The 14193-nt window shown below is 45.6% G+C and overlaps 3 protein-coding genes across 3 annotated transcripts in view; 1 reads left to right on the top strand and 2 right to left on the bottom strand.

The window, feature by feature from the left end:
- Positions 1-490, bottom strand: part of GUCY2C (guanylate cyclase 2C) — a 69820-nt gene extending 69330 nt beyond the window's left edge. Inside the window, exon 1 of the mRNA XM_049782903.1 lies at positions 274-490. Within this exon, the coding sequence (XP_049638860.1) occupies positions 274-490 (217 nt within the window). The remainder of the gene's footprint in view (positions 1-273) is intronic.
- Positions 491-3920: 3430 nt separating this feature from the next.
- LOC126022725 (DNA-directed RNA polymerases I, II, and III subunit RPABC4-like) lies at positions 3921-4097 on the bottom strand. Its single transcript, XM_049783718.1, has one exon. It carries the CDS (start codon positions 4095-4097, stop codon positions 3921-3923), a length of 177 nt encoding a protein of 58 aa, XP_049639675.1.
- Positions 4098-13781: 9684 nt separating this feature from the next.
- On the top strand, positions 13782-14193 carry LOC126022721 (histone H2A.J). The gene has a single exon (XM_049783714.1). It carries the CDS (start codon positions 13804-13806, stop codon positions 14191-14193), a length of 390 nt encoding a protein of 129 aa, XP_049639671.1. The 5' UTR covers positions 13782-13803.

Here is a 14193-nt window from a genome sequence, read left to right as displayed (position 1 = left end):
TGGATAGGTACAAAAAGAAATATGATGTTTTCCCCCAAATGAACCCACTTTGTGGGTCTGGGCTATCTCACCAAGGTGCACAGCAGAGCAGTGAGACAGATGAAGCATGAGTGCAGGGCAGTGGGCTTCCACACTCTCCAGGATCTAAGACATTGGGGGAAAAAAGGACTGTGGAATGGGTTCATGGAGAAGGAATAGAACACAGGTCTGCCCTGGTCTGTCCTGCCTCTGGCCCTAGAGCGGGCAGCAGGGAGGAATCAGCCCGCCTCTTACCAGCTTCCCTCAGACGTTCCTTCACAATCTTCACTCCCCTGTCCACGATGAGTTTCAAGTTCTCCAAAGACTCTTGAAAGGCCGAGTTCTGCATCATTAGGACAGTGATCTCGTATTTGTCACTATTGCAGTTCTGGATCAGGTCGGTTGTGGAGAATGTCAGCCCTGGATGCAGGAGCAGTGACCACAAAGCCCAGCCCAGCAGTGGCATCTTCATGACCACGCGCCTTTCACCACCATATTCTTGGGATGCTCTGGCTTTCTACCCAGTTTCCCGGGAGTCAGGAGCTGGGCACACTCTCACCGGGTCCTGGGTTCCCCACGTCTCTTTCTGGTCATGCCGCCCTGGTCATGTGGGCTAAGAGTATAGCCTGCCTGGCAGCAATTAGCAGCTGCGTTATGGCAGAAGACGAGCCAAAGTTCATTTGCTGTGTTTGCTCATGGAAAGGTCAGAGTTATAAACAGGGAGATTGCCTGGGCCTCACCCAATAAAAATAGACGTCAATTTGTGACATTACTGGGAAAAGCGGGAGAAAAAGGAAGAGAACAGAATGGAATAGACATTTAAAAGTACTCTGTCAAGAAAAAAAAAATAAAAGTACTCTGTCAAATGGAAAAGAAAGACCAAAGGGCATGCGGAAGGCACTGACGGGCTAGACTCTGCTGGAGCTAACTGAGACCCGTTTTCAATGAGAAAGAGCTGGAGCTCCATTCAGTCACTCCATAACTATTTAGGAAGACTTGACACAATGTGGGGCATTGGCAAGGCCCTGGGCGGTCAGCCAGGATTGATGGATGTACTAAATTCCTCACAGAACACACCTTCTCATAGCGCAGATGAATATAAGACAACTAAACTTAGTTGTTTAGGAACAACTAAACTCAACAATGAAATGAGGACTGAAGGAGTCCATGGCCAATGAACCACCGGTTTCAGTACATGGAAGATGTATCCTGAGAATGTGCCTTCATAAAGCCCTGAAGGATGATGAGGAGTTTGCTGAATGGAAGGAGAGGAAGGAAGTCAGAGTCAGGCAGGCAGCTTGTGCAAAGGCTGGGTGGTAGTCAGGTAAAAGTAACTTTGAAGAGCAGAGACAGAGCCTACTTGGCATAGAAAGGGCACTAAAAGGTGCCAGGTAAGATACACAGTTTCCTTAAAGTCACAAAGAACTTGAAACTGTCCTTAAGAGTCAAGGAAGGGACACAATGAGCTGATTTTTGTAAGGAATCCTGGAGCTGATGGGGAAGGGCAAGAAGAAGGGCAAAAGTGAGGGCTAGTAGTAAATGAGGGTCTAATTTTGTGGTCCATGAGTTGTGACCTGAATGAAAGCAGTGGAGACACTTTCAGAAGTACCCAAAGGTAAAATGGTTGAGGCTTGATACTTGACTGGATTTGGGTTTCACGAGAATAGAGGAGACAGGAATTCTGATATACTTAGGATGGGCAATTGAAGAAGTATTTGCTGGGGCCGGAGAAATAGCAGTGTTTGCCTTGCAAGCAGCCGATCCAGGACCTAAGGTGGTTGGTTCGAATCCCAGCGTCCCATATGGTCCCCCGTGCCTGAGTAACCCCTGAGTAACCCCTGAGCACCACTGAGTGTGGCCCAAAAACCAAAAATAAAATAAAATAAAAAAATAAAGAAAAAGTATTTGCTAATAAATTCTAACATTCTGTAAAGATATCAAGTTGAGGGAAAAGACTTCCATTTAGGGACACACTGGTTTTCAAACTATGCAGAGAATAGCTCCATACACTCTGGGCAACAGAACCTGGATCCAAATGTGGGTTTGGAAATTGAGTCAGAAGTGCAGTCTGACTGATCAAATCAGGCCAATATTTACATCATAGTCTCTATATTCACTAATGGCAAAATGTATGTTTTCAACTTAAAGGTGGCAGGGTTGGAAAGATAGAACAGCAGGTGAGGTGCCTGCCTTGTCCCTCAAGCACTGCTGTACCGTGTCCTCAAGCACAGAACCGGAAGTGGCTGCTGATCACTGGATGTGACACAGAATCACCCGCCTCCCCTGGTCCCAGTAAGAAAGATCTAGTTCGTACCAGAAATAGAGGACAGAAATATAATAACATTGAAAAAAAATAGAGGAGGTGAGTTCTGGGGAAATTGAGCAGGGGTGGACTTTCAGTAATGTTCAGGGGTTATTCCCAGCTTGGTGCTCAGGGGACCAGGTGGTACCACAGACTGAACTCAGGACTCCTACATGCAACACTTGTTGCCAGCCTGATAAGATTAGTCCCTTCAAGAGATATTTTGTTAGTTTGTTTATTAGTGGGCAAATCCCAAACCAGGTCAATGCTCAGAGCTTACTCCTGTATCTGTGCTCAGGGACCACTCAAGGTGTGCTTAAGGGCACCAAGGATAGAATCCAGTTAGCTGCATGCAAGGCATGAGCCTAACTCACTGTAGTAAGCTCCATGTTGGAGGATTTTTTTTAAGGATAGAAATTGATATGGAATTGGTTAAGTGGAAAGAGAAAAGGGAAACAACCAAGAAAGACTCTTGGAAAAATAAGATTGCAAAGATGGAAAGGAACAATTCTCTTTATAAAAGAAACTAAGTGAGGGGTCATCGAGATTGTTGAGAGGGTGGAGCACAAGTTCTGCATTCAGGAAACCCCTCAAACACCAAGCTAGGAGTAGCCTCTCTGCACTGTCAGGAGTGGCCACCCCCAAGAAATAAAATTAAGGATTGGAGACATAGAACAAGAGTTAAGTCATTTGCCTGGCATGCGGTTAGACTTGTTCAACCAACAGCTCTGCAAATGTCTCCCAAATATCACCAGGGATCACTCCTGGCTCAAGTCAAGAATACAAGAATACACCAGGGATCACTCCTGGCTTAAGTCAAAGAATAGGCTTTGTAACATGCCTTGTATCCTGTGGCCCACCTTTCCCCTGCTATAAATAATAGGAATAGTGTTATACAAAGCTACATATACAGTAGATATATAGATGTGATACTTAAGCAATATGGAGGTTAGTGATATTACTTGTTAGAATTAGGCCTCAAGTTCCAAAGCCAGGATACAGGAGACACGTGGGTCTGGAAGCTAACATCAATGTAGGAAATAATTCACACACTAAAGAGGATGAAACTAGTTTAGGAGTTCCAACACATAAGCCTTCAATTCCTAAGAAGAAGAAAGCTCAGTGGGAAGTCCAAAAATGCAAGAAAGTGTTTTCCTGGAACCCGAGGTATTTATTAGGAAGGAACAGACCACATCCAGCGGTGGAATTAGGTGGTCTAAACACCAATCCAAGGTATAACATTCAAAGATATTTTCAACCAATGAGTAACAAGGTGTATACTGAGTGGGAATGATTTCCAGTTAATCCCACAATTCTTCTCTAAAACCTAACTACTAATAGCCCATTAACTATTAATTACCTCATATTTCTATGTTATATGGAATATACATTGTTTTTTTGTTAACTGAACAAAAATAATTTCTTTATTCAAAGGACTAATGTATTCATAAATATTACATGGCTTTATAAGGGAAACAACAAAATCCTAATTCTGTTCATAACAGTAAGTATATTAACCACAAACTATATAACATTGTGATAAAAAAAAAAAACCAGCAAATTCAAATATAAATGAAGATATTCCTCTGAATCCCATGTTTCATTGAGCATCAAAGACCACCAACAGTTTAGTTCTTTTCTTGTACATAATTTTGTATCCACTTTCTCTGCATCTGATTGGATCCCTGGACTTCATTTCATTTTCTGTGTGACACTTTCCACAGATGTAGATCATTGATTGTTGCTTTGGAGGCTGAACGTCCTTCTGGGTATCCATTATTAGTCCCTTCAAAACACAAGTACCAACTCAATACCTATGCAGCACAGAGAAACTCCTCCTTGCTCCACTTCCTGGACACTGGCTTCAGGCTGTGTTGCTTGCAGCCAACTTCTATACATTGTATTCTTACAACAAAGTAAGCCAGAGGAAAGAAAATATTACCGAAATCATAAGGAAAACACAACTATAGTACTCTACAGAATCTATTTCAACAGAACAATAATGAAAACACATCTAGAACATTGTACTGTGTTTATCAACACCAAGTGTCCAGAGACTGTTTAATAAGAACATCTGGGTACATATGAACAAGCACAATTCAAACTCATGTTGTTCAAGGGTCAACTGTATATTTCTAAACAGGTGGATTGGAGCTTGAGATACTACATACAGAAATAGTTTATGTATTTTCTGGGAGCCAGAGAGATAGTATAGTGGGAAGGGCACTTGTATAATAGCAGTCTTATAGTGGGTTCAACCCCAGTGCCCCATATAGTCTAATAAGTACTACCAAGCATAATCCTTGAGTGTAAATGCCAACAGTAAGTTCTGAACACAACAATAATAAAATAAGAGCATTTTCTTTTCTTTTCTTTTTTTGATTTTTGGGTCACACTGGTGATGCTTAGGGTTACTCCTGGCTATGTATTCAGAAATCGATTCTGGCTTGGGGGACCATATGGGACACTGGGGATTGAACCGAGCGAACCTTACCGCTTATGCCACCGCTCCAACCCTGTAAATAAGAGCATTTTCTAAGTAAAATAAGAACCAAGGCTAAGGGCCAGAGGGCAGAGACTCGTACTATGATGAGACAATGATGACAGGACACATGTCTTCAAGCTGTGCACCAGCAGTGAGTGTGACTGTGTGGCCTCATTCTAAGTTTTTCTCCAGAAATATTCAGCTGCTCAAAGAAGAGTTGCAACAAAGTCAATGATTACATTTATTTCGAATTGGTAAGCAGAATGAAAGGACAAAAGGATACACAAAATGTCTTTGGAAAAGATCCAAAGAGTGATGGACTCCAAAATCTGAACCAAAGAGGGAAAGGCTTATAGAAGTGCTTTGATAATCAAGGTATAGATATGGGAATAGGGTCCAGGGGTCTCAAACTCGCGGCCCGTGGGCCGTTTGCGGCTCTCCATACAACATTTTGTGCCCCTGCCCTAGAGGAATCTTTTTTTGTTTTGTTTTGTTTTAATTGTTTGGGTCACACCCCCCAATGTTCAAGGCTTACTACTGACTTTGCACTCAAGGATCACCCCGACTTTGCCTCCTGCGGCCCCCAGGTAAATTGAGTTTGAGACCCCTGGTTATAGGAACTGTCTGAATTACAGGATGGATCTTCAGCATTGACAGAGAGGTTCAGAGGGGTGAGAGAACAGACAGAATATGTTTTTGAACCAAGAAACTATAAAGTGCAGGACTGTCTGTTGGCCAACTGGCTGGTAAGCATGAACAGACCACCTATAGGTTCTTGCTGTGAAAGAAACCCAGTCCCTATTCTCCTTCAATATATAATGGAGAACAACCAGAAGCCCAGCAATTGTCATTCCTGTCTGACAAAAACGAATTAAGTCATGGCCAGATGGAACATGATTAAAGGAACAGTGGCTGTGCTTTAAAAAATTTTTTTTTTAAATTATGAAGTAGTTCATGTATAGAAATCAGTTAATACATATGAATATAGACTAATTAAGAGTATTAAAATGATGCTATGAATTAAAAGAATACAAATATGTTAGGGATTGAGCATGCAAAGTAGGCATTCTTACCTGCTATACTATCAAGTGATAGTATGGTTGACATTACTCCATTTCTTTTTGCTTGTTTTTGGGTCACACCTGGCAGTGCTCAGGGGTTAGTCCTTGCTAAGAGCTCAGAAATCACTCCTGGCAGACTCGGGGGACAATATGGGATACTGGGATTTGAACTACCATCCTTCTGCATGCAAGACAAATGCCTTACCTCCATGCTATTTCTCCGGCCCCAGACATTACTCCATTTCTAACACGTTACACCCCTCTTACCCTATCACACTAGACAGTGGAGGGATCCATTCATGATGCATGAAAGAATAATGAACTATTTTGGTTTTGGGTTTTTTTGGGGGGGCGTTGGGCCACACCCAGCAGTGCTCAGGAGCTACTCCTGGCTCTGAGCTCATAAATCACTCCTGGTAGGCTTGGAAGACTATATGGGATGCTGGGAATCAAACCCAGGTTCATCCTGGGTTGGCCAGTACAAGGCAAACGCCCAACCACTGTGCTATCTCTCCGGCCCCACTGAAATATTTTGTTGATCATGGACTGGAGGGTGACAGGTGACAAGGAAGGAAGGCAGGCATGAGGATTGATTCAGGAAAGGAAAGCTTGGATTCAGGAGTCTGTGCACACTCTTCTCCTTCTCTGGATTCAGTTTAGACAGAAGCAAAGGTCCTAGGTTGACTAGGAAGGTGGAAGGTTGTGGTGAATGAGGATTGGTGGTAGGAGGAGTTAACCCTGTGTTTTTCTGAATGCCAGCGAGGGGGGTTGGAGTGATAATACAGTGTGGGTAGGCCCTTGCCTTGCATGTGTCTGACCCAAGTTCAATCCTTGGCATTCCATGTGATCCCTGAACACCACCAGGAATAACTTCTGAGCTCAGAGCAGAGTTTTGGGACTATACCATACCTGGGTGTGGCCAACAACAACAACAAACAATGTCAGGGAGACAGTAACATTATGCCACAGAGCGAGTGTATGTCCACAGTTAATTGCCACCTTCATGATGCCTCTGGCTTCAAACCATGTTCTTTTCATATATTTATTCATTTCCCTCTTCTGTGGTGGCAGAACTACACTGAAGGGTTGACTTGCTCTGGAAACTGCAAATTGAAATAAAATGATGCGGGGGGGGGGGTGGTGGTAAGAGGGGAACAGGAGACAGATATAGTCAGGTGCTTTGCTATCAGGTATGCAGAGGGGAAGAAAAGGAGTTCAGAGAATGATGATTACAACAGGAACCAGGAAAAGCAAACCAGATAACAGTCTTTCCCAGAACCTTGCAAAGAAAAAGGATGTCTTATCATAAAACAACTAGCAGAGGGCCATAATTAAAGGGAGGCATGTTCGGGGAGAAAAATAAATAGTGGCAAACCGGCTTTGGCAGATTTATGACACTCTCTGCCTGGGAACACAAACTTCTGAGATAGGAGAGAGGAAGGTAAATGACTGACTACTCTAGGCCAAGCTGGTGTGCGCTCAGGGGCCAAAGGTGTTGCTGCTGCAAGTCTGACCACAGGGGGGCGCCCGCGGCCTCTACGTTCAGCTGTTCTTTGATGATTCTCCAGGGGAGATACAAAAAAAAGTGGGGGGGGGGGGTCGATTTTCAAAAGGTTTTTAACCCGAAACCACTGCAACGAAATCACAAAAGCGTTGACTGTACCTCAAAGTCGAGATTCTGATGTGAATTTGTGTAGGCCATAGGAGTGTTTCGGCAATTACTGTGCTGCTCCCGCGTGTGCTCATGAAGTTCCTCTGATTTTTGTGCCCAAATGTATAAATTATATAGTAATTTGATGTCTTTCATTTACAGTATATTTGGAAACAAGGAATAAGCCATAGTACTAAGGCGCTTTACATGCCTTGCAGACAGCCAACCCAGTTGGCACCACACGACTCAGGACATCATCAGAAGTAATCCTGGCAGTGGCTTTGGAAATCCTAAATGAAGGCAAATTACCAGGAAAACTGCTTTTGCAAATCTGCTATATGGCTAGTGAAAAATACAAGAAAATCTGAAAAGATTCCCCATAAAATCGAACAAAAAATAAAAAGACGATAAGTGTTGAGTGTTGCTTTTTTAACAATGCACACCTGAAACTTAGGTAATATTATAACTCAGAGCTAAACACAAACCCACATACTCACACTCAAAAAAACTACCACCAAAGGCCAGACATGTAGTCAGCGGTCAAATACATGATTCAGATGTTCAAAGCCCTGGTTTCAATTTCTGGGCCCCCTCCCAAAACAAATCAAACCCAAAATCCCAACTGCAGCTTGTGCTCTAGCACCTGCCCCGAAAGCCTGAGGTCACACATTCCATCCTTGAGGCCACTATGCAGGCACAGAGTGACATCCCTGAGGCAATTGTTTGCCATAATGATGTGCTATAAAGATGAATGTGACCCCTGTAGGCAAAGCTACCAAGTGTGTGTGGTTCCCAGTTCCCACCCCACCCCTCATCATAACAAAGACAAACAAAGAGAAGGAGGGGAATAAGCAATACTTCATAGTGAGAAATGTGAGAATACCACCAGGCATGGGCCCTAAAATAGGATGGAAATATGGAAACAGGCATAGAAGAGAATGAGTCTTCATCTAAACAGCTTCCCATACTGCTGAGTGATCCCTCAGAAATGTAAATATATGAGACACCACACACACACACACACACACACACACACACACACACACACACACACATGCCTTAGACAGGATGCTCAGCTTGGGAAGAGATATGGGAAATCATGAAGGGGTCAGTGAAGAAAATTGGGAAAAAATCATTCACCTCTTCTCCTGGGCATTTTCCCCCACCCCCCAACTGTCCTTTTTTTTTTTTTTTTTTTTTTGGTTTTTGGGCTACACCTGGCTATGCTCAGGGGTTACTCCTGGCTGTCTGCTCAGAAATAGCTCCTGGCAGGCATGGGGGACCATATGGGACACCGGGATTCGAACCAACCACCCTAGGTCCTGGATTGGCTGCTTGCAAGGCAAACACCGCTGTGCTATCACTCCGGGCCCCCAACTGTCCTTTTTACAACCAATATATTGTGGACTCTTCCCCCATGGTGTTTTGTAGTTTTAACATCTCCATTTTACAAAGCACTAGTACTCTCGGCCTGGGTCCCAAATGCCACGAGAGCTACTTGGTCTGGCTAGAATTGGGGAAGCAACGTTCTTTTGATTCTGAGTTTGTACCTCAAGAATAGGACCGTGAACTGGAGAGAAGGGCATGGGGCGAAATCCTCTGGAGGCCAAGAAATTCAACCACCTTAGGCCAGGGAGATGGTATCAGGGTTAAGGTATTTGCCTTACATGCAGTCTACACCCTTGTCCAACCCCTGTACCACATATGGTACCTCAACCTCAAGCATCTCCAGGAATGACTCTTGAGAATGGCCAGAAATAGTCCCTGAGAGTCACTAGGTGTAAACCCCAAACAAACAAACAAACAAACAAAAGAACCCAGAAAATTCAACCACTTTAGAACCAGGAAGTTAGTATGGGGTTATGTGTCCAACCTTGTTCAGTCAGTCACTGGCACCACAGGGTCTTCCAAGCACTATTGGGCATAGGCCCTTGAGCATCATCAGGTTTAACCCTAGTGGTTCCAGGCATCACAGGGCCCAAACTCCTCTGCATTCTCATCACTAAACAATGACCTGCCTGGCTGGGAATCATTAGAAATGGGCTCTTTGGCTCCTTAAAATTTCTTGGGAGTCTCTCTCCCCACCAAAGGAAAGAAATTCAACCACCTTAACTAATAAAGGTATATGTGGAGATGGAAAAACATGGAGGGAAAAAAGGAAAGGCTGAGAAAAAGCTTACAATTTGATGGTACTAATTTTTCAGTCATAATTGCACACTATCCAAGGCAGCTGCGAGGAAAAGAAGTGGTAAACATGGACTGTAACTTAGTGGGTCATTTTTCCTCTAGCTGTCTGAGTTACTTAGCATGGAGACTGTAGTGAGACCGATTAACAAGAGAAAAACAAACAGGACTTTATTGACACACGTGCCTTCTGCTTACAAGGCTTAGAATTCATTTGAGTGTGAGAATAACTTAAGTCTCCAGGCAGGAGACTGAGGTTCAGATCCACTGAGACAGGGGCTTTGTGAGAGAGACCCCTAAGGTCTCTTAAAGAGGCATTTGAGTACAAAGCAGTCTGTGCACTGTAGTTACAGATAATTCACTCATCAGTACTCACAGCTCCACAGTCTTAGCATCTCTGTCCTTACTTTATACCAGCCATTATAAACTGCATTTCTCTTAATATTTCTTAATGATACTCTTTGTTCTGTGGGAGCTAATACAAAAAGCTCTCTGTTCTATACATTAGCATTCCCCCTTTCCTAGGGTTGGAAGAATTCCTTAGGCTCTGCCAGCCTATATCTATGTAGAATTAAACTTTATTTTTGGGGGCCAAAGAGATAGCATGGAGGCAAGGTGTTTGCCTTGCATGCAGAAGGTCGGTGGTTCGAATCCCGGGATCCCTTATGGTCCTCGAACCTGCCAGGAGCAACTTCTGAGCGTAGAGCCAGGAGTAATCCCTGGGTGCTGCCGGATGTGACCCAAAAACCAAAATAAAATTAAATAAATAAAAAACTTTATTTTTTATAACCCATTTTCCCTATGCTATTCTTTAATATTATCCTGTTCAACTTCATATCTGACCAGCAAGCACAGGAATTCCATGATCACACCAGCAAAAATCCAATGATTCTGATACCCAGACATCATTTCCTCTGGTCAAGCAAGGCAAGTTCCCCAGAGGTCCTTCCAGAAGTCACCTCCAGGGAAGCTGCCACCTGGGCCTCAGCCCAAATAGCTGCAAATTGCAGGTTCCTGCCCCACAGTCATAGGTTCTGGGTATCAGCTTCAGGCTCCCATCATTCTTTGAATCAGGAAACTCTGGTCCTTACTACTTCCATTTACATAACAAAATATGCAAAATACCCATTTACATGGATATTTACAAATATCCATTCCATTTACATAACAAAATATGCAAAATATCCATTCTGATATAGAAGGGCAGGGGTGAGGGGTGCAACAAAGGGACTTCAGCCCCCCAGTCTTCCCTGCAGCTTGGGAGCAACACAGAAGCATCAGAAGTGTTCAGTCCCCACCTCTTATCCACTGAAGCAGAAGTGAACATCTACCTGCTCCCTTCTTTCTCCCTAAAGAAAGGGTGAGATGGAAATTGGTCTTAAACCTCCACCATACCCTCCAATCAGTCTCCAATCCTTGTTACAGACAACTGTAATACAACAACAACAGCAACAACAAAAACAATCAACCAAACAAAAACCCAAAGTGTATTTTCCAAAGCTACCTCATTCACCCTTTATCACTTTACAAAGAAACCCCTTTATTACTTTACAGTGACAAAATTCCAAGACTAATAACTGGGAGCCAGAAACAGCAGGTGAAGAGTAATATATTAAACAAAATAAGTTAAGGGTCAGGGAAATAGTTCACCGGGTAAAGTGCGGGTAAAGTGCTATCCTGGCTTGCTTCCAACCAGATTTTGATGATCAACCCACAAAAATCAGAGAGAGAGGAACAAATACCAGATGATTTCACTCATCTGTAGCAGGTAAAGAAAATCCAAGGGAACAAACGGGAAGAAACAATGACAAATCCAAGACCTTGGGTAACAAAGGTCACCAAAGACGAGAGAGAGGTATAGAATGAAGAGGTGTTTAGGTAGCTTGAAGCAGTAACTGTTCATCAATTGTAAAATCGGGGCCAGAGCCCCAATACAAGTGAGCTAAGTGCTTGCCTTGCAGGTAGGCGACCCGGGTTTGATCTCCAGTTCAACGATATGTTCTCCAGATCCCACGAAGACATTTATTTTCTTTAGAGCGAAGTCACTACTGCCCAGAGCCACCTTCCCAGACTGAGCAGCTCCCTCCTCCCAGGGAGTCGCTGGGATCCCCAGCAGCTCCCCAATCTTCCAAATTTGTCTAACCCGCTGCACGTCCTTTGCCAGCTTGTATTGATAACTTTGTTGTTGTTGTTGTTGTTGTTGTTTTGGGCCTAGACATGAGCATCAATCATTCCGCCTCAGAACTGCATGCAGGCATCTCCTGGATGTTGTTTCTTGTGACCTTCCCTTGGCGCTTAGCGCCCCCTTTACCCAAACCTTTGCAAGCCTTGCCCGGGCCCAGACACCCAAAACCTGAAGTAGGCGGAGCTCGAGGCTCCCTAGAGCCCCAACTCGGTCCCCAACAGCTGTTAGAGTAACAGTACTGACATTTCAGCTTGCAAACTTATTTTTTTACGCAAAATTGAGGATTCGATCTGGTATCCTTGAGCTCGCAAGGCAGTGTGTGCGAATAGATTTTTACAGGTTTATTCTCAACACCTTAAAAAAACGTTTGTTTTACCTGGTGTTGGGAAGTCATGTGTTAGCTGATTTGGGTTTATCTCCGTTCCTATGAAGCAATGTTTTTGTTTGTTTGTTTGTTTTTGGTTTGGGGGCCACACTCAGTGACGCTCAGGGGTTCCTCCTGGCTATGTGCTCAGAAATCGCTCCAAACTTGGAGGCCTATATGGGACGCCGGAGGGATCGAACCCAGGTCCCTCCTGGGTCAGCCGCGTGCAAGGCAAACGCCCCACTGCTGCGGCCCTACAATTTTATTTCATCATCATTATTATTATTATTTTTACAATTTTATTTTTATTTTTAGCTCGCTCCCTCACCGATGGATTAACAGCTTGCAGAAGGCAAGGTATTTTGCTTAAAATAAAAGCGACATTGGGGCCTGGAGGCCGACCCGAGTTCGATCCCCAGCATCCCACACAGTCCTGGAGCCCGCCAGGAGTGAGTGATTGACTGCTGAGCGCAGAGCCAGCAGTTAACACCCGCGCACCGTCGTGTGTGAGGTTCCCCAGCTCTCCTCAGAAATGGAGAGAAGTTGTGGCTTCCCCTGAGGAGCTGTGTTAGGTCCCGACCTCGGGCTCTGGAGCCCGCCAGTTACTCTCTACTGGCCTACTAGTCTGGCTTAATGTGCGTTAACAGACTCTAGGGGGCACCCGAGGATAAGCTGGGGACGTTCCTTTCAGGGCGCACTTGGTGGCGTGAGGGAGTCAGTTCTTCCTCTGGAACTTCTGGCTTTCTCTCTCTTCTCTTCCCGGAAGTCCAAGTGGACGCGTTGGCGTGCTTTCCCCTCACAAACTTCCGCAGAGCGGTCGGCTTTTGAATATTCATCAGGGTGGCTATGCAAAGCAGTCGCCGGGTTCGCCCTTTTGATTGGCCAGAACCAAGTGGACGCGTCGGCGAGCTTTCCCCCTCACAAACTTCCCCAGAGCGGTCAACTTTTGAATATTCATCAAGGGGGCTATGCAAATCAGGCGGCTGGCTCGCTCTTTTGATTGGCCAGAGTCGGAGACGCCGGCACCTGACAACTAGGGACGTTCCTTTCAGGGCGCACTTGGTGGCGTGAGGGAGTCAGTTCTTCCGGAACTTCTAGGTTTGTCTTTTCTCTCTTCCCGGAAGTCCAAGTGGACGCGTCGGAAAACCTCCACAGAGCGATCGGCTTCGGAATCTTCCTCAGGGGGGCTATGTAAATTAGCCGCCGGGTTCGCTCTTTTGATTGGTCAGAACCTAGTGGACGCGTCGGCAAGCTTTCCTCACAAACTTCCACCGAGCGGTGGGCTTCTGAACCTTCCCTCAGAGTGCCTATGCAAATCAGGCGCCGGGTTCGCTCTTCTGATTGGCCAGAGCCGGAGACGCCCGGGACCTCGACTAGCGCGCACTCTCATTGGAAGAAACACCTGCCGGTCGTTGGTCACGTGACGGCGCGGCGTCCAATCAGAAGTCCGGAGGCGAACTGAGCCAGGCGAAGTTCCGGTGTGAGCCGTCACATTCCCCGACTGGGTCGGAGTTGGCGCCGCCACCACCACTGCTGGGCACCGAGAGGCAAAGATGTCCGGTCGCGGCAAGCAAGGCGGTAAAGTGCGGGCCAAAGCCAAGTCGCGATCGTCGCGCGCGGGCCTGCAGTTCCCGGTGGGCCGCGTGCACCGGCTGCTGCGCAAGGGCAACTACGCCGAGCGCGTGGGCGCGGGGGCGCCGGTGTACCTGGCGGCCGTGCTCGAGTACCTGACGGCCGAGATCCTGGAGCTGGCGGGCAACGCGGCGCGCGACAACAAGAAGACGCGCATCATCCCGCGCCACCTGCAGCTGGCCATCCGCAACGACGAGGAGCTCAACAAGCTGCTGGGCAAAGTCACCATCGCGCAGGGCGGCGTCCTGCCCAACATCCAGGCCGTGCTGCTGCCCAAGAAGACGGAGAGCCAGAAGACCAAGAGCAAGTGA

Source organism: Suncus etruscus, chromosome 11 (assembly GCF_024139225.1).
Source record: "Suncus etruscus isolate mSunEtr1 chromosome 11, mSunEtr1.pri.cur, whole genome shotgun sequence".
NCBI lineage: Eukaryota > Metazoa > Chordata > Mammalia > Eulipotyphla > Soricidae > Suncus > Suncus etruscus.
Note: the sequence above shows the minus strand (reverse complement) of the source record. Positions and strands in the feature narration are given on the sequence as shown.

Bases quoted from the DNA above. Each gene is read 5' to 3' on its own strand.
- LOC126022725 (XM_049783718.1), bottom strand. From the start codon at position 4,097: ATGGATACCCAGAAGGACGTTCAGCCTCCAAAGCAACAATCAATGATC.
- LOC126022721 (XM_049783714.1), top strand. From the start codon at position 13,804: ATGTCCGGTCGCGGCAAGCAAGGCGGTAAAGTGCGGGCCAAAGCCAAG.